Genomic DNA, 21,364 nt, shown 5'->3' with positions numbered 1-21,364 from the left:
AATAAATTTTTTTTTTAATTAAAAATTAGGGCCCCCTAAAAATATTTTTTTAAACAAACCAAAATTTATTAAAAAAAAAAAAAAAAAAAAAAAAAAAACAAAAAAAACTAAATGAAATTCTGAACAATAATTTGTTTTCAGTTTTTTCTCATAAGAATATTTTAGATAACCAGAGGTTATAGTCAGTTAGTTGCATGTGTATTTAGAATAAAATTCTCTTCTATCATTTTGTCTAATATTAATTATAGAATTCTTTGAAATTAAATGTTTTAAATAATTTTTTCAAGTTTTTTTTTTACTATGTAGCTAAAATATTTAAATACAGTTTTTTTTTAACCTCTTGGATTTTTTTAAAAAGTCAGAAAAAGAATTGTGGTTTCACATTTTTATATGTTAATGAATGTAGTCAGAGTATATTGTCTGTTAGCTATTTCTAAAGTATAGACTTAATTTATGTTACTTATTTTTAGAAATTAGCTTTCAGGCTTAAAGAATTTTACTTTAGACACAAATATGAAAAGAATGTTTTATACTTTTTCTGTCTGCCTGAGAAACATCTTAATGCTGTTATCTGTAATTTACCAAACTGGAGTAGGTAGGTAATGATGCAGAGCCGGTATTGAGAAAGCATCTGCTGCACATTAATAAGATGTGAAATATTGACTCAAATAATTAGCCTGTGTAACTGGCAATCTGAATCTATAATGAACAGCCTATCTCAGGAATTGCATTTGGAACTATAAAGTCAAATGTAAAGGGAACAACTGCTTAATGGATACAAGGTTTCCTTTTGGGGTGAACAGGTTTTGGAACTAGATAGAGGTGATGATTGTACATCATTGTGAATATACTAAATGCCATTAAATTGTTTGTTTAACAATGGTTAATTTTATGTTATATTAGTTTCACCTCAATAAAAAACTGCAAAAATTCATTAAATAAAATCAAATCTAAGTTGTTTGAATTATTGGCCTTTTACATTTAGTTGAAATTCTTTTCCTTGTGTTAAAAATATTACCTCAGTGCATATACATATATTCTATAGGCATATATTAGTGTCTGTCCCTGGGAGAACAAGAAGGGGACATGAACAGAGAGGGCTTTTCTATGAAAGGTCTAGACATTTGTATAGAGAATGGTATAGTCATTGCATGCATGGCCTTCTAGAATGTTAAGACTAGAGTTTTAAAGCCTTGTACCTTTTTTCTAAGGTAAGCATAAAGAGAATGTTGCAGCCATCTGGCTGCTCCTTCTTTCCCTACCATTGATGACAAGGATGATTGAACTAATCTATCTGCTGGGGTCATGACCTCTTTCTGCTTTCCCACTTCTTGTTTGTCTGTTCTGAAGCTACATGCCTCATGGAAGAAGATGACTATCTGAGATAGAAAAATATAGAGTGAATTTATTTTAATATCTTTGGCTGATGTGCTGGTTACCCAACTTATTAATTAAATCCCACATTACAGTAAAATAAAGTTTATTTCCTCAACATTAATTTAAATTTACATCTTTAATTTCGAAAAAGGATTTGAACTTTAAAAGTTAGACTAGGCTAGGCATGGTTGTTCACGCCTGTAATCCTATTACTTGAGAGGCCGAGGCAGGTGAATCACCTGAGGTCAGGAGTTTGAGACTGACCTGGCCAACATGGTGAAACCCTGTCTCTACTAAAAATACAAAAATTAGCCAGATGTGGTGGCACATGCCTGTAATCCCAGCTACTTGGGAGGCTGAGGCAGGAGAATCACTTGAACCCAGGAGGCGGAGGTTGCAGTGAGCCGATGTTGTGCTATTGCACTCCAGCCTGGGAGATAGAGCAAGACTCCATCTAAAAAGAAAAAAAAGGTAAAACAAGTATTTTCTGTGTTGTTGATTGGGTTTACTATTTCATGAGTTTTGCTTATATTCTTTTACAGCATTATCTGACGCTGAAGGGAATTTTATTTTAAATGGAAATTTTGTTCTAAGTAGATCAAAAAAAGAAGTCAATGTGCAAGGAACAAGAAATGTTATTGAATACAGTGGATCAGACAACTCAGTTGAAAGAATTAATAGTACTAATCGACAAGAGAAAGAACTTATTTTGCAGGTAAATTCTGTCTTCAGTAGTAACACTTAGATTTAATTATATTAGTAAACTACTGGTTAAGTGCTTAACATAAAATGTAAAATAATGTCTTAAGAATATATTTTTTATGAATTAATTGTATGTTTCTTTGTATTCCTATTGAGGTGTTGTGTGTGGGTAATTTATACAACCCTGATGTACGTTACTCCTTCAATATCCCTTTGGAAGAGAGGAGCGACATGTTCACATGGGACCCCTATGGACCATGGGAAGACTGTACCAAAATGTGTCAAGGTACACTGGCATTCAATACAGGACAAAAGATTGTGCATTCTGGCATCATTCTGGGCATTTTGATACTGTCCATACACATATCCTACACAGACATACAAAGGTTTTTAATCATTTTTTCCTTTCTACTTTTTTCACTGATTCTCTTATACTTAACAGCACTATTTAATGCTACTCTTTTCAACCTTCTCTATTAGTGTTCTTTTACTTTCCCATTCTCATTCTCTTTTTCACAGCCACAGAAAGTTTCTCTTAACTTATATATATCCTACTTCCTAGTGAAATATCTGCCTTTTCTTCCACTCATCTTCACACACACTTTCTCAACAACCTGGCTTCCTCTTTTATTGTTGAGATATCAAACATTATTTTATCTTTGTATTTTCTTTCCCTGACCATGAGAAAGTATAATTGTACAGATGGCATGAAAAACTGAAAGAAATAGAATGGGAAAGGAGCAGAGTGGGAGCAGCAGGGCAATTTATAGTACGGAAAGAAAGTATAAAGACTGGAGTCTGTACAGTCTGTAATTATGGATATTTAATTGTGTAATATTATGTTCAATGCAATAAATATTTATTGAGGGAATATATCCAGATTATTAATAAGATCCCAATTCTGCATTCACTTTTAGTCTAGTGCTTGAAACAGGTGCATGAATATATATGTTAATTTATTTATAAAATGGTAAATACAGTACTATAGATATGCACAGTATGGAGCTTAGAAAAGGTGGAGGGAGCAGTTTTTGAGGAGACTGAAGCTGAAGATAGAAAATTTTGTATACAATGGGAAAAAAAAAGTTTTCATGAAGATTAGAGAAAAAGTTTGGGAATTAGGGCAGCAGTGGATCAGAGGAAAGGAAGCCCAGAACCATGGGGAGATGAGCTTATCATCGAAAGTGGGCTGCCAGAGGGAGTGACCAAAGATGGTGAGAATGTGAAGAACAGTCTAACAAACTGACCTGACAAAGTGCCAAAGGAACTGTGGTGCCCTATTCCGGAAGAAGCACAGTCTTTTTCCTGTGGCATCTAGACAGTACTTCCCAGAATGATTTCATGGGAACAAATGTTCTTGTTACTGTTTAAGCAGTGTCTTGGTGGGGGGATACAAGGAGATGATGCGTGATTGACTGGGATAAATGCTAGAGGTAGAAAATACAGAGCTTTGGTTAACAGTGAAGATGGAAGAATTTATTTTGTCAGAAAGGCCCTGAATATCCTTTTAGAAGAGAATTGGAATTTGGGAAGCTGGAACCAGCATTCCAGCTTTAGTGGGTAAGCTTGTCTGTGACCATGGATATAGGGAGATAGAAGGAGAAATTCCAGCAACAAGAAAATGAAGGAACATTTTAAAATGCAGTGAACACACCAAGAATAACAAGATTCAAAATGGAAGTTTGGACAAACGTGGTGAGAGATGATTTGGGAGTCCAAAGCAGGAGAGTTCTCTTAAACAATCATGTGCAGGGGAAAAGGAATCCTTATTTCTTTTACCACATAGTATGTTATGATGATGTTCCTTTTTTGTGTGTGTTTTTTAACTTTCTCTAAAATTACATTTCCTAAGTTTTGTTTGTTTGTTTCTGTGTCCTGAGTTATCAGTACTCAAACTTTTTGTCAGAGCTATATATTCTGTCTTAATATTTTCAAGCATATTATAGAACTTATCAATTTGATTTTTCCTTCATTTCTTCTTTACCTTTGGCTACTGTGGCCCTCTTTTCTCTAATCTGTCTGTGTTGCTTCAGGCTTGTTTAATGACTGTCATCTTGAGATTTCCCTTCATTATTGTCCTGGTAATTCTCTTCAGTATTCTGTGTTAGATTCCTTGTTTTCTAAATCCTATCAGTCCCTCTTTTTGATTTATTTCTTTCATGGGGTGGAACATATCCCTCAGTATTTTCTTGAGAAAAAAAGTACATTCTTTTGAGACCTTTCACATCTGAAAGTGGCATAATTATATTCTCATGCTTGGTCAGTAGTTTGGTTGGTATAAATAGAGATTATTTTTCTTTAGAATTTTGAATGCCTTATTTTCTGATTTTCTGTGCTTGTACATAGCATGTTATATTCTACAAGTTTTGTGGATCCTCTCTTTAATTCTAGTGGTGTGAAATTTCAGGACAATGTGCCTTGATTTGGTTGTTTTTTCATCTGTTTTTCTAGGTAATTAAGATGCCTTTCCAATTTGGAAACAAATCTTTGTCTTGAGAAATTTTATCATGTTCTTTGATGACTTCCTCACGTTAACTTTTCTCTTATATCTTTGGGAAATTACTATTATTTGGATGTTCACATTCCTAAACTGATTTTTTATTTTCTAATATATTCTCTCAATTTCTCTGTTTTCTTAATGTTTCTTCTCATAACATCTTGCTTTTGTTTTATGAATGTGATACTTTCTATTGTATCTCTGAGTGTATTAATCATAGTCTTTAGTTTCCTTCTGCCCCCTGATTTATATGGGTTTCATCCTAGTTCTATTTTGTTATTGTTTATTTTAGCTTTTTTTGTGTTAGAAGCTTCCCTAAAATGTTTACTGATCTTGTGCTGTTTGTTCATATTTTAAAAGCACAAAAATTCTGATTGAAAGTCCTCTCTGAGTCAGACAAGTTAACTAAAAGTTTCATTACAGAGTAATTTGGTCATTAAGTAGCCCTCTCATATGTCATTGGAGAGAAGCTCGAAATGTTATTGTCAGTTGATTGTTTTTCTTGAGTTAAACAGTACCACAAGAGAGGAATTCTCTCATCTTCTGATAGTCATGAGGGGGCTGCAGGACAACAGAAGTTGGCATGGTGCCAGCAGGAAATTGAGCACTGAATGGGCTGGGGTCACATCATTCAGTGTGGAGAATTTTACTTAGCCACCTGCTTCAGTAGGGTGTGTTCCCAGCTGTTCTCAGCTGTGTCTTATGCCCTCAAGTTCACTTTTTCTAGAGCTATGCTGTCCAATATAGTAGCCACTAGCCACGTGTGGTTAATCTATTGAAACACGAAATACATACTAAATTTGAAAGGCTTAGAATAAAAAAAGAATGTAAAATACAGGCTAGAACAGAAAATGTGAGCCTAAGGCATCTATCTCTTCTGTTAGAATTCACGGGCCTATTTTTAACCATGGTTGTCCTTTCCCATAAAAAACACTTTTTATTAAACCCTATGCCACTCACTCAATCACCTTAAATATAATGAAAACAAGTGGTCATTGAATATTGCCACATGCCAGGTATTACTTGCATTATTTAATCCTCTTGCTAGCCCTAAGGGGAAGGTTACTACCTATACCCCACCTGACAAAGGCAAAAACTGAGGACGAGAAAGATATTGGGATCTGCCAAAGGCCACCAAGCTAATGAGGAGCAGAGATCTGCCTGTCACCACAACCTGCTCCTAACCATTATACTTGGCCAGAAGCAAAGATAATTGAATAATAAATTGCTCCTTATTGATGCTCACCCCCTTAGTTTCTAGTAAAGGTCCAAGAATTCTTCGTATTTTCAAAGTCAGAAAGCACCCAAGAAAGGAAGAAAATGTTCTTGTAAGGAGAACATAAATACTATCTTATGTGTTCTTTCATCTTATAACTGTTGTGAAACTAGTAAAATTGTTGAACGTGAAATGGTATTTACATTACATGTCTTAAGTTTTTCCATTAAAAAATATAATATTGAAAAAATAATAATAATTTTATATTAATATGTTAAAATGATCATATTAAAAATATTTGGGGCCAAATATAAATGTTATTAAAATTAACCTTTTTTTTTTACTTTTTAATATGACTACTAGAAAATATAAAGTTCCAGTTATGGTTCACATTCTGTTTTCAGCAGACAGTGCTGCTCTCAACTAGGAAGCTAGTGGTCTAACCCTTCTTTGTGAATACTTTTCAATTAGTTCTTTATTTTTTCAGGCCTACCCCTCACACATTCTCCCTATCAGAGGAACCTGGCATTTTCCATTCCTGGGCTTTTCTTGGGTTCTATGTTACAAATGGTTTGTTTGTTATTTACTTTCCCACTTTGCAGGCTTAGATTTCATCTTCCATGGCTCTGTTAAATAGTTATTTCCATATACTTTTCATATCCAACATTTCATATTCAAAATTCTTGCTTTTTTTTTCTTTTTTCTTCTCTTAGATTTATGCTTTTTCAAAATTTCTTATAGTTATTTGACTGGATATTTAGCAAGGAGCAGAGATAACATATATGATCATGTTTAGTTAACTGGAAGCACAAAGTTGAACTTTGATAAAACAGAAATTTGTTCATGTCACTGACTGTTTACATTCTTTACCATCTGCTCATTGCAGAAAACATAAAGTTCAAATGACTCTGGTCAGTTATGACTGCTTCTCTTAGTTTGCTTTTGCTGTAGTTATGCTGTATGCAAACAACCGCCAAATCTTAATTGCTTGGAACAATAAAGGCTTATTTATTGCTCATATCATGTTTTAGCTGCTAATTGGCTATGGCTCTACTCCAACTTGGTATCTATGTCCATGTTTTTTAATTATTATTTAGAGACTTTATTTTTTTAGAGAAGTTTTAGGTTTACTGAAAAATTGAGTAGAAAGTACAGAAAGTTTGTATATTCATCCTTCTTCCCTGTGCCATTCCTGCCACTCACTTGCACTCCTCTATTATTAACATCTCGCATTAATGTGGCACATTGTGCAATTGATAAGCCAGTTTTGATGCATTATTATTAACTAAAGTCCATAGTTTACATTAGAGTTCACTCTTCATGTTGTAAATTCTATAGGTTTGACAAACGTATAATGACATGTAATCACCAATATAATACCATACATAGTAGTTTCACTGCCCTAAAAATCTCCTGTGCTTCAACTATTTATTCTTCCTTCCTTCGCCAACGAATGGTGACAAACACTGATCTTTTTATTGCCTGTCTATGCCTTTTTCATTCATGATTTCAGGCTGAAAGATCAGCTCTATCTGGGAAATGATGTTCTCGATGCAGAAGGAAAAAAGAAAGAGAGCTGGGTGGGACTGGAATAGGTCACATTCCTTTTCAGTCAGTTGATAAAAGCCTGATGCCAATGGACAGGAAAGAGATCTTCCCCTACACGAAGTTACGATAACATTATAGCAATAGAGATGCACAATCCTCTTATGGGGAAAGGGGAGGTAGCTGACGGATGACAATAAGGTAGTGTACTATATAGCAACAGCACTGTTCCTAGCTACTCAATTATTCACCAACAACCACTCTATCCTGCTATAGTGAATTTCTTTTTACTCCAATGCCTGTCCCATCTTCTGTACATCTCTTCATTAAGCAAACTCCTCAGTCATTCAGGATTCAGTTTACTTATTACAAAAAGTCATTCCTCACTAGATTAATATACTAGTATAACCTGTATGTTACATGGGCAGTTTTTACTTGCTGAGCTGACTCCTTTAAGTTATTATCAGAATTGCATAATTATAGAACATCTAACTATGATAATTTTCTTTTCTTTTTTTATCTTCATTTGACGTTGGCCAAGGTCTTCAGAGAAGAAAAATAACTTGCATACATAAGAGTGATCATAGTGTTGTGTCTGATCAAAAATGTGACCACTTGCCTCTTCCATCGTTAGTTACTGAAAGTTGCAATACAGACTGTGAACTAAGGTAAAAGAGAAATAATATGTAATATAACCAGGTTAATAGTGAGCTAAGATTAAAACATTTAGCACAGTGACTGATACAGAGTGGACATATAATTAATACTCATCGTCTGCCCCTGTCATGAAAAAATTTCAGTCTCACTAATTTATGGTAAAACTCAGTACAGAATTGGTTTGAATTTTCATTCGTAGTATTTTCTGAATACCAGTACATAGGTCTCAACATTTTGCATAGAAAATGGTTGCAATTTTGTCTGTAAAATAAATACAACTAAACTCTGATCTGAAAATGGATGGTTTAAAGGTCTGAAACAATAATTTTTGTAGCATGATTCTTTATTTTCCACTGAATTAATGAATCAGTAAACTTCTGAAGTTTGGGGATTGGAGAAATCAAATTGATTGATTTCCTTGGTATTCTATCAGTATGTTTTCCATTAAACTTTAGGGAAATTGATCCTAAAGCATGACAGGAAATTTATACTTCTAAATTTCTTGTTATTTGGGGTTTTGTGTGTGTGTGTGTGTGTGTGTGTGTTCGGTCTTGGAGTGACATATGGTATACAATTAGTCCATCTATCACATTTATTTTTAGCATTGTAGCAGGTACCATTTAACATTCAGGTACGGCCAGAACCTTTTTCACTTAATAAGGATGAGAATTTCTATATATTTATGATTTTGTTTAAAAATATGGCAAAAGCACAGTAGTAGAACTGCCTGTATAAGCTGTATCCACTACAGAGTAGCAAAAGGAAGCAAGGAAGCACAGTGAAATCCTTGAGATGTTATTATGGATGGAAATGAATTCCATGAATTCTGTGCTTTGTTACATTGGTGCTCTCACATTGATAAATGCTAGACTACAATTGGGATAATCTGACTATAACTAACATTTTGAACTGTGGAAAACTTGCTTTCCCTGGAAACATGTCTAAATATAGATTACATGAATTAATGAGAAAATGTGGTTTACTTTACAAAAACTAGCTAACTTTTTAAAGATTATCTTTATTGATGTAGTCAAATTCCTAGAGATTCCCTGGTCATAAAATCAAAGTACTTATAAAGGGATTGCATAGGGAGAAACTACCTGATTTGGAGTCAGATATATTCAGTTATTGTCTTAAATCTGCCACTAAGTAATTGGGTAATCATGATCTAAACCAGCTGTTTTCAAAGGTTTTTGAGGAAGCTTGGGGTTCCTTGGACACACCTCCAAAGCTGCCACCAAATGCTGGTGTGAGATCAGTAGTATAATGCTGGCTTACTGTTTCAAGACTGGTTTTGTTTTATGGTGGTTTGTCCATCAGCTCTTAGAATTTTTAAAACTGAGGGCATGAGTGTCTCTGAATTTGTTTTTAAATTACGTAATATACCTCTTAAGTATAATAACATCTTTTTTCTAGGTGGCATGTTATTGGCAAAAGTAAATGTTCATCCCAATGTGGCCAAGGATATAGAATCTTGGACATTCGTTGCATAAAGTATTCCATTCATAAAGGACAGACTGTTGCAGTTGATGACCACTACTGTGGTGACCAACTTAAACCTCCTACCCAAGAACTATGCCATGGTAACTGTATCTTCACAAGATGGCATTATTCAGAATGGTCTCAGGTACAATAACAATGATTGCTTAAAAAAAACTTGCCCCCTTTTTTCTAATTCAATATTTATGTTACTCCAAAGAATAATTTTGTTAAAAATCTGCTATTTTTAGTTACTGCTTTTTTAAAAAATTAGTGTTCCAGGAGTTGTGGAGGAGGGGAAAGGTCTCGAGAATCTTATTGTGTGGATAACTTTGGCCATCGTCTTGCTGACAATGAATGCCAAGAACTGTCCCGAGTGACGAAAGAGAATTGCAATGAATTTTCCTGTCCCAGTTGGGCTACTAGTGAATGGAGTGAGGTACATTAAACATATGAGGCTTGGAACTATTAATATATTGTGTTAGGAAAGCTTTGTAATCTAAGACTTAACAAAATTTAAAAGTGCTTAAATTTGTTTTGTCATTTTGTAAATAACTATTATCAAGGCAATCAGAAATTTATAAGACAGGCCAGGCACAGTGTCTCATGCCTATAATACCCAGCTCTATGGGAGGCTGAGGTGTGCAAATTTCTTGAGCTTAGAAATTCAAGACCAGCCTGAGCAACACGGTGAAACCTAGCCAGGTGTGGTGGTACACATCTGCGGTCCCAGCTACTTGAGAGGCTGAGTTGGGAAGATTGCTTGAGCTTGGGAGGTGGAGGTTGCGGTGAGTGGAGGTTGCAGTGAGCAGATATTACTGCATTGAGCCGAGATTGGCCTCTGCACTCCAGCCTGGGTGACAAAGTGAGACTCTGTCTCAACAATCAAACAAAAAAATGAAATGTACAAGATAGTTTGTCTTTACACTATTTATAGTTTCTTGCTAGCAATAACACTAACTGATGTTTAATGTATAACCCTTTGCATAAGAAAGTGCCAGGGTCCACAGCAGCATGGGATATATACTTATCCTAAGGTTAGTTTTGCATCTTTGTTTCCAGGATAAATGGATGTTTCAGTGGAACTTGGACAACAGAAGTTAGGGGCAGGCTGATTTTACCCAGTGAATATCTCTGGAGAAGTGAGGGAAAATGCATTTGGAAGTGATCTTTCAACTGCATTTTCATACACAAATTGATCATTGCATCATTTTAAGGCATTCGTGTTGACTAATGCTGCAAATAAATAATGATCACTTGTATTCTTACAGTGCCTTGTTACATGTGGTAAAGGAATAAAGCAGCGGCAGGTATGGTGTCAGCTGAATGAAGATCACTTGAGTGATGGCTTCTGTAATTCAAATATCAAACCTGAATCTCTGAGTCCATGTGAACTTCATACATGTGCTTCCTGGCAAGTAGGACCATGGGGTCCTGTGAGTATATGTTACAGGTTTTTCTGGTTTGATCTATCTTTACAGAATAACACAAAAGTTGTGTTATATTTACTCCTCCCTTAGTGGATGCATTGGAATTTGGCTTGTTTTTTTTTAAAAAAAACAACATCCCTGAAATGTGAATCTTTACGTGCAACTAGTCAGCACTGCTTATTTTGCTGTAATAAGTATTTCAGCTTTGCTTTTGAACTCCCTTTTGTTAACCAAAATACTACAGACTCTATGCTTTTATCAGCTTTGTTTAAATTATAAATATTTTCATCTCTCTGCATTGATATCTTTACTGTATTTAGGTTAGGCATTGTTTAGATATTTTACTGAACAGGCAGCTAGGAGTCTGCAGAATGAGCAATGATCAAGCTGGTTGAGGATAGTGTAGCTTATTATTTCGTAGAGGTTGCCACAGTTGACAGAAGCCTTCTCTCATCTTCCCTTTAAATTTATCATATGTTGTTTCTTCTTTGTCTCTTTAAAATTTACTTAGTGTATTAAATGACATTCATACACTAGGTAGAGTTTGAAAAGTATATCAAATGACATGCATACACTAAGTGGAGTTTCCTTAAATCATACTAACTGTTTCTAAAATATCAGGCCTCTATTTATATTTTTATATGACAACTTTTTAGGATACATTAATTTTGTACAGTTTGGTTAACTTCAATATTTGATTTGTATTTACTAAATTTGAATAAATATGCATATTGAATTTGCTCTTTTTAAGTCTTAAATCTGGTATAAAGGACTGGTGAAAAGATTATTGAAAGCATATTATTAACAGGATATTTGTTAAGAAAATAGAAGTTTATGTAACTTTTGGAAAACAACTTTTTTTGATATCTATTTATATTCTTCTTACAGTGCACAACCACATGTGGACATGGGTATCAGATGCGAGATGTTAAATGTGTCAGTGAGCTAGTTAGTGCAGTGTTAGAGGACACAGAATGCCATGAAGCTAGTCGCCCCAGTGACAGACAGGTAAAGGAACCATGGGTTACAAACAAAAAGATTTACGAGTCAGAAATATTACTGACGTGTTAAAATTATTTCTTTACTTGTTTTTTTTCCACTTAATCTTATGTGCCTTAAAAATGTATGTGACAGAGAGAGAAAAAAATACATAGAATTTATTTGTTTTGCCAGCTTTGTAGCTTTATTAATGAATATTTTTTACTCTTTTTCTGCTAATATTTTTTACTCATTTAACTTGTATATTTCCATTCTTTGAACTGAAGCAGAAGGATATCTATTATTAAACTCCTAAAGTGTATTGTGCTTTTCAAGGTAGAGTTCTGTGTCCATTCAGAATGTTTTAGCTGAGCAGTATTTAAGACTGATGCTCTTTTCCTTTTCAACAATCAAACAGAATGGTCCAAACTTCAGGATTCAGTCATTATCCACTACTGATACTTGACAATACTGTAGTTCGTGCTTTTGAAAAATGAAAACATTCATATTACCTATTTGTAATTTAGTATGCAACTATTCTTGAGACATATAGAAGAAGAAATGAAGTATTGGATTTTATATAAATCAGTCATTAATGTTTTACGAGATTCATTTTTCTTCTGAACAGAACTGTGTACTTACATCTTGCCCATTTATTTCTGAACTTGAAACCACTTTATCACCAACTGTTCTCATAGAGAAAATGGCAAAATGGCGACATGGTTCTTGGACCCCAGTAAGTGAATTTCTTTAAGATGTATGGTGTTTCTATTGTGGAGGCTTTTAGACATCAACAAAATGGCTGTTAGAGATTTCACAAATTAATGTACAAATTCAGTCTCAGGTATTTTGATGTTATAGAAGAAACATAGGGTTTAGAATTAGGAATTAGTGGCCAAGTATTTTGCCTTTCAAGTATCTGTGGACAAGAAGTTGAAGTTTTCTGAGTCTATTTGCTAATCTTCAAAATGGGAATAATAATAATACTTAGGTCACAGGTTGTTATCAGAAGCAGACACAGTATTAGGCTTTTATCAGCTTTTATTTGAACTATAGACATTTTCATATTGTTTTTCTACACTGAAAGCTTTAATGTATGTGGAGTATACTTTGCTACAATCTTATTGAATACGTATTTTTAAGCTTCACATATTCTCTGAATATTTTAATTATGGAATCATGTCTGTTACTTAGATAATAATAGATATTAGATATCAAAGTTATTTTTATTGATATTGTAAGATTTTCTTATCTAAAATATTTTCAGTATCTTTAAATTTTAGCAAATAACTAAGCATTATTTTAAATCATTATATTTATATATTATTGTAGATTATTTTAGAATTTGTAGAAATTATTGTAGATTATTTATGAAATTTATGATATAAACTGATTGAAATATTCACTACTCCATCTTTATTTGACTCAGATGTGATGTCAGGTGATATTACCTATAAATTAAATTTTCTCAAGAAACTGGATGTTTTAGAAATGTGAGTAACAGCGATGTATAAGGGACATGTGCGAGGAACCACTGTGTAATGCCTGGATACAATCTGATTTTTTAAAAAGTGCTCTGTATCCTGTGGAAGAGGTACTCAAGCCCGCTATGTAAGCTGTCGTGATGCTCTTGATAGAATAGCAGATGAATCATATTGTGCCCACTTACCCCGACCTGCTGAAATATGGGACTGTTTTAGCCCTTGTGGAGAGTGGCAAGCAGGGGATTGGTCACCTGTAAGTATTCTTATGAGAAAAACAGAAAATGAAAAATTTAAATATATTTGATATTAAATATAAATTAATGTATATTACCATTGGCTAAATTTTTGATCAGTGTTCAGCTTCCTGTGGCCATGGAAAAAGAACTCGACAAGTTTTATGCATCAACTACCATCAGCCAATTGATGAGAATTACTGTGATCCTGAAGTTCGCCCTTTGATGGAACAAAAATGTAGCCTGGCAGCCTGCCCACCCACATACAGACACTTTCCTCATTCCTCTGAGCAGCCGAGCTATTATCCAAGCATGAATTTGCCATTAACTCACAAACTTGAAGATGATGAAAATCAGGTGGTTTATCCATCAGTCAGAGGAAACCAGTGGAGAACTGGACCATGGGGATCAGTAAGCCATCTTTATTGAGTTATATTAATTCTGTAATTTTGTTACTTTACGTCCTTTTAACAGGTATGTATATGATGTCATCAGTACTTTAAATGCTAAATTTATTTGACGATCAATAGTTTAAATATTGAAAGGATTAACCATTTTTTGATGCTGATTACAAATTCTGGAGTTCTTATTAAATTATGAACTAATGTGTTATTATGATTACAGAGGAATGTACTATAAAACAATCTGATTAGAATTCATTATAATAAAAACAAAAGAAAATCCTTTAAGGGGTAAGACTATAAATATTTATGAAAAAACCTAAACCCAAAAATTATTATGATAGCAATACAATAAGCTGGTATAAAATCATGACAAACTACAAATTGTATAATTGTTCATATTTTATATGAGATTAATAATACAAAATAAAGAAAGCCACCAGTATCAAGTTAAGTAATTTACTAGTCTTTTATTCCTTCCTAGTGAGAGCTCAAAACTTTCTTTTTACTTAACACTTATGGTAAAAGTGAAAATTGTTTCCTAATGCAAACTTGAAAGTCCCACCTTTTCATCAACAAATTCTCATGAAGCTCCCAGTAAGCCTCAAGTGTTTTGACAGATTTTCTCAATTCAAATTGTGATTTCAATGAAGGAGATTTTAATGTAGAGTTTGATTTTGATTGAGTCAGTGCTGATTTTTTTTTTTACCACATATAAATTTATGATGTGGAATCCACAGTTTGTGCATATTTTGTGTTTTATCCACGTCAGTGCTCTAGCAGTTGTTCTGGAGGTCTTCAGCGCAGGGCTGTGGTCTGCCAGGATGAAAATGGACAAAGTGCCAGTTACTGCGATGCAGCCTCCAAGCCTCCAGAGTTAAAGCACTGTGATCCAGGGCCTTGTCCACAGTGGAACTACAGAAGTTGGAGAGAAGTAAGTCATAATATTTCCTAAACGTGTGAGATTATTACATCTATGAAGACTGAAAGTAAAAAGCACTTTATACAGTTTGATAATCTTATTTCACTGTACAATATAGAAAAAGATTTTTTTTTATTTTTATTTTGAAACAGGATCTCACTCTGTTGTCCAGGCTGGAGTGCAGTGGCACAATCTCGACTCACTGTGACCTCCAGCTCCTGGGCTCAAGTGATTCTCCTGCTAAATTTTTATATTTTTAATAGAGATGGGAATTTCACGATGTTGCCCAGGCTGGTCTCAAACTCCTGGCCTCAAGTAATTCTCCTGCCTCTATTCTTTTTTTAATTGAGTGATTAAACCATGTTTTTTTAGTAGATAGTCTGTCATGGTTTAGGTCACTCATTAATGATTTAAAAAATGCATACTCTAGATTTTTCAACAGAATCTAATATGGTAGGCAATATGTCTGTGAACTACTAGTATCTTTCTAAAGTTGGTTGACTCTCTTAATTTTTTTTAGAAAATTAAGTTGATATAAAAATAGAAAAATAGAATATAATATAGACGATGTTTTATCCTGTTATTAAGTTATGCATTTGGCAAATCTTTTTCTCAGGTAGTAGTCAGTTATTGAGCACATGCTTCATGCACTGGCACTCTCTAGGCACTGGAAATATAAAGATAATTTTTAAAGTCACTTTTAATAATAATTTCCTTCATAATATGGGATGGGAATGAAGCAAAGATTTCTATTAGCTTTGGATAAATCAAATGAATGACCTAATTAACTTAGTCAAATATTTTTGCTTAATGATTTTTAGCTCACAATTTCAAACATTGGGAGTTTGAAATCATGTTTTTAAAGTACACTCAGACCAGGTGCTAATACATATCAAGCACATTTTGAAGATACATTTTTACTATTTCCCAAAACAAGAGTAACTTCTGTTTCTGAGTTTACATGCACTCATTTTGAAAATTCAAATTATATGTCAAAATGGAGATACAAACTTTTAGCAAAATTTGATATATTTCCTGACAGAATTTTGTTCTACGTGAGTTTTAGAAATTGATTTGTATTTTACAGCTGCCTTGTTACTTGCTGTTTTTATATTATATATACTAAATGTCTTTTCATGTTTATAAAATTAGACCTACCTTATTATTAACATCTTTCATGATTACATAGTAATCTGCTGATTGGATATTGAACATTTTGTAAATAATGCTCATTACTTAGGTACATAAATTCTGATTCTGGCTTAGCCTGCCAACATTATCTTATAGGTCCTGGATATCTTATTGAAATATATTATGATACTAATCGTCAAAATCTGGTCAACTTTTAAAATCGTGGAATTGAAACTTTGATTTATTTTTTTATCTAGGGAGAAATGTTGATAATTATGAAGTAATTATAAACTTAAACTCTACTATTACTAGAGTAACATTACTAGATGTTAAAATTACTAAACATAATTACTAATTGTTTAAACGTTGAATGAAGCAATATATTATTCTCTTTAAAACCACATAGTTTTGAATTTTATTATTCTTGTTTTTAGTGTACAAAAACATGTGGAGGAGGAATAAAAACAAGACTTGTAACATGTCAATTTCCCAATGGCCAAATAATAGAAGATCACAACTGTGAAATCATAAACAAGCCGCCAAGTGTAATACAGTGTCATATGCATGCTTGCCCTGCTGATGTGTCATGGCATCAGGAACCATGGACATCGGTATGATAGTATTCTTGTTTGTTAACATCTTATAAAGTTTGAGTCTGAGAGAGGCAGAGTTCATTCTTTTTTTTTTTCTTTAACTTTTATTTTACATTAGCAGGTGCGTATGCAGGATGTGCAGGTTTGTTACATAGGTAAACGTGTGCCATGGTGGTTTGCTGCACAGATTATCACATCACCTAGATATTAAGCCTAGCATCCATTCGCTATTCTTCCTGATGTTCTCTCTCCAGCCACACTCCTCCCCCAACAGGCCCCAGTGTGTGTTGTTCCCCACCATGTGTTCATGTGTTCTCATCATTCAGCTCCCACTTATAAGTGAGAACATGCAATGTTTGGCTTTCTGTTCCTGCTTAGTTTGCTGAGGATAATGGCTTCCAATTCTATCTATGTCCTTGCAAAGGACTTGATCTAATTCCTTTTTATGGCTGCATAGTATCCTGGCGTGTGTATGGTATGATAGTATTCGTATTCTGTTTTATTTTGCTCTGTTTTGTCTCTTGCTTTAATTTCCTTTCTTTATAAATTGTGGAATGCATACACTTTATCTTCTCAGATTTCTTTTTAAGTAGATCATTGGCCCTCTTGGTTTGTGTTTTGAAATTTGATAGTTTAGAAGAGGAATCCATTTAATTTTAATTAGTGTAACATATGTAAGAGATTTTTATATATTTATTTTTTAATATGTGAATTTTAAACCATAACACTGTTCTAATGGAAATATTTTTTCCATTTTATCTTTGACTTGCTGTCAATTAATCAGGAATATTATATTATTTGCGTTTATATGTAATGTTGACATTGTGCTTGTAAAAATGGCAAATTAAGGTTGTGTCTTGTTTAAGCATATAATTATGTGTGGCTTTATCTGTTAATATCCATAGCTGATCCAAAAAACAAATAGCATTCTTTAAAACTTGTTTTTTGTCATGATTCAACTTATTATTTTGTTTGGAAATGTGAAAATATTATTTTTAAAAAAGTAGAGAAATTTACTTCCATAACATAATTTGTTTACAGTTTTTTACATACATCTTTGCAAAAGTATAATTTATGTAATGTATATTGTTATGCATTTCTCCCACTGTGTGGAGTTACTGTGGTTTGGTAATATTTCAATTTTCTGGGTGTTTATTGGAGCCATAGAAAAACTCATAAACTTTGTTCATGAATGATTCTCTAATAGTCTTCAAATATCCTTTTTTGAGGAATAATTAATATATAAGTATATTGAAATAATCATTTTAATTACCATTGATGCTTTAAATTATGAATGACCAAGTATGCTTCTATTAAATGAAAAGCTGATTTGAGTTTATAATCTATTCGTAATTAAATTTATAAAGCTAGATGGTTCTTTATTTGAAAATTAGTTATAACTCCAGTTTTATAACCAATGCTTGATGCCTGCACTTGTTTTGTTTTGCCCCACTCAAACATCTTTATAATAAGATGTAAACCCAAGTTTCAAGTCATGTTATTTGAAGAGTAGGTCGAGTTCTGGCTCAGGCCGAAATTCATCTTTATAGACAAAGTGTGACTGATGATATTAAACAACAGAACATTTAAACTTTATGGGAGGATCTTAAAGTAAAATTGCTGCCTCAAAGGACCGTCATCTTGTAGGAACTAATTAAAAACATATTTTGTCTTGGAAAACATTCACATATGTATTTAATAAATGTCATTACTGACCACCTACTATATCCTAGGCACTGTGATACATAGATAATTGAAACACATTTCTTATGCCTATGGACCTAACAGTTTACTTGGGGAGATTTGAAATATTGTAAGAAATCACCATAAAAAGATATCTTTTATTGGCCATCTTAGATTGGAAATCCACTTTCTGCTTACTATGTTTCTGTTGCATGTTCTTTCATTTTATTGGTTTTCATTTGCAAGCCTAGTTCTTAAGAAGGCTATGAATTACTTTCTTGGAATTTTTTCCTCAATTTGGAAAACAGAATCCTAACCACTAATGAGATTGAATTGTAATGGCATTTGTTTCTGAGCACAGACGTTTTATTTTCTCTACCCATTTATGACTTTAATTCACAAAGCATTAAACATTTACTTGGGTCTAATGCTTTCTACTAGGTATTGAAGGAATTAAAATTAAGTGGTTTTGAGTCAGATTCTCTATTTTAGAGGTCAGCAAACTATGGTCCATGGACCGAATCTGGCCTGTTGCCTATTCTTGTAAATAAGTTTTATTGGAACATAATCATGCTCATTTGTTTATGTGTTATCTATAGCTGGTTTTGCACTACAGCAACAGTATTAATTAGTTGCAATGGAAACTCTGTAGCCCACAAAGCCTGAAATATTTGTTATCTGGCTTTTACTGGGAAAAGTTTGCTGACTCCTATTATATTTAATAAACATTATAATCCTTTTTAAGATTTATAGAATATTAAACTTACAAATAATTCATTCCAGGGAGTTTTAGATGTTTTTTGTCCTTTAAAATTTTACATTTTAAGGTTTATCAACCTTCTCTACATATCCACTGTGATACTCATACAATATTTATGTAAATGTATCTACTACTATTTCCAATAGTATTTCCAAAAATATTCCAATATATTTTTGTTATGGTATTTTTGTATGTAAATTATGTCACAAGTGAAAAATCTGAATGTGCATTAAAGTCCTATGTATAGATGACTTTTCAACCTCACAAAAACAAATGACCAAGAAAACAATAATCACAGATTACCAAATAGGAAGACAGATGTGCAGAATTCTTTAGTGTTTATTACATGTATATCTCTAAAGGAGTTCATTGAATACTCAGTCTTTGCACTATGAAGAAATGTAATATTTTTATTTTTTGATAAGTTGAAGATAATGAAGTTTTAAAAATTACAATAAATGTTTGTGTAGAATTTTTAAAAATATATTTATTTACTTTTTTATATGTATACATCATTAAAGTGACTGGATTTCTTCTATTATCTGAAGCATATTTATTTGTTAAATTAGCCTTTTATATTAAAAGGGTTTAGCGGATCTGAAGTTTTGTTGCCAGTGCCAAATAGAACATTTTACCTCTTTCATTGTTGGTGTATATTATAGACAAACTTCAGAATACTTCATTAGCATATCAGATTAATATTCTTTCATGGATAACTTTAACTTCAACACATCCTGTTGACTAAGTAGAAAATTAAAAGTGTGTATGCATACGTGTGTGTGTATGAGTGAGTGACATGACATCTCAGAAGCATTTTTTATTTGAAAGCAAATGAAATGTGAAATGTAAAAATCATTTAAAATATTATTAGAAAGTTTTAAGATACATTTAAATTTTCTTAATGTAGAAAGTGTTGTGCTATAATAAAAAAAGGGTAAATAAATCTTAACCTATGTTAATTTAACAGCTACATTTTTGGCGATCAGTAAGCATGAAATGATTGTATTTTAACCTATTTATTAATGAGTATTGTGGCTTTGTGCTTTATGTCATTCATATGCATGTTGTATTGTTACTCCTTGGACTTAAAATGTTTTAAGTCACTGAACTGATCTTGTATTATTAATATAAGGAATACTTCCTTTCTTTTGGTGGTATTTTTCTTAAATAACAAACTATTAAATTCTCTTATTAAACTTTTAATCGTTGAATAGTATATATTTTCATAATTGTACTTAGTTTATGTATAAGCTACTGTGTTTTACATAATATTCGTGTTAGAAATTAACACTGGGATTTAAAGGTATAAGATGTATGGGTTAGTTATCAACTTTTAAATATGTGGAATTTTTTATAATTTTCTTTTTATATATTATAAACAATACAAATTAATGATGTAAGCAAATTTAATTAATAAGTTAAAAATGGGTGTGCTTACGACCAAGGTAATCTTTAAAAGGTAAGTAAAAGTTTCGCTTTTCTCATGCATATATAGTAAGGGACATTACATGTTACATACTTCAGCTAGCAAATGTTCTTTAAGTAAATTTATATTATATTTTCTCACTAAGTTTTATTTAAGAAGCGATTTATTTTCTTGGAATGTTTTTATTCTCAACATAGAATGAAATAATATTTGGTAAACAAATAGCATGTATTCCAGTGTGCTCTGGAATGATGACTATCCAACAGAAGTAAAGAAAATATATTTTTTTCCTTTTGGCCTTAAAGATTGTTTTTTGCTCCTACACAAAAAATGAGAAACTTGTTTTTTGTTTTTTTTTTTTTTTTTAAATGAAAGCTTGCTACTTGAACCTTAATTCTGGTGCATTCACTTGGTGTTTCTTTTTTTAAAAATATCCTTCTGAAATATTGTGCAGAAAAAAATATATACTGTACTAAATCTTTGATATAATATAATGCAACACAACAAATTGAAGCACTGTCAGAAATGAGCATGGAGGCCAGACGCAGTGGCTCGTGCCTGTAATCCCAGCACTTTGAGAGTGGCAGGTGGATCACTTGAGGCCAGGAGTTCGAGACCAGCCTGGCCAACATGGTGAAACCCCATCTCTACTAAAAATACAAAAATTATCCAGGCATGGTGGCAGGTGTCTGTAATCCCAGCTACTCTGGAAGCTGAGGCAGAAGAATCACTTGAACCCGGGAGATGGAAGTTGCAGTGAGCCAAGATAGTGCCACTGCATTCCAGCCTGGGTGACAGAGCAAAACCCTGTCTCAAAAAAAAAAAAAAAAAAAAAAAAAAAAAAAAAAAA

At 32.8% G+C, this 21,364-nt stretch overlaps 1 protein-coding gene across 1 annotated transcript in view; it reads left to right on the top strand.

Annotated features, from left to right (window-relative positions):
* Positions 1-21,364, top strand: part of ADAMTS20 (ADAM metallopeptidase with thrombospondin type 1 motif 20) — a 211,995-nt gene that overhangs the window by 112,350 nt on the left and 78,281 nt on the right. Inside the window, exons 17-28 of the mRNA XM_032248353.1 lie at positions 1,920-2,092; positions 2,236-2,365; positions 7,879-8,005; positions 9,411-9,621; positions 9,748-9,912; positions 10,745-10,909; positions 11,792-11,911; positions 12,510-12,617; positions 13,454-13,618; positions 13,719-14,009; positions 14,772-14,933; positions 16,487-16,663. Of these exons, the coding sequence (XP_032104244.1) occupies positions 1,920-2,092; positions 2,236-2,365; positions 7,879-8,005; positions 9,411-9,621; positions 9,748-9,912; positions 10,745-10,909; positions 11,792-11,911; positions 12,510-12,617; positions 13,454-13,618; positions 13,719-14,009; positions 14,772-14,933; positions 16,487-16,663 (1,994 nt within the window). The remainder of the gene's footprint in view (positions 1-1,919; positions 2,093-2,235; positions 2,366-7,878; positions 8,006-9,410; positions 9,622-9,747; positions 9,913-10,744; positions 10,910-11,791; positions 11,912-12,509; positions 12,618-13,453; positions 13,619-13,718; positions 14,010-14,771; positions 14,934-16,486; positions 16,664-21,364) is intronic.

Source organism: Sapajus apella, unplaced genomic scaffold, assembly GCF_009761245.1.
Source record: "Sapajus apella isolate SASKATOON/1434 unplaced genomic scaffold, GSC_monkey_1.0 scaffold66, whole genome shotgun sequence".
Lineage (NCBI taxonomy): Eukaryota > Metazoa > Chordata > Mammalia > Primates > Cebidae > Sapajus > Sapajus apella.
The sequence above is the reverse complement of the archived record's forward strand: the minus strand, read 5'-3'. Positions and strand labels throughout refer to the sequence as shown.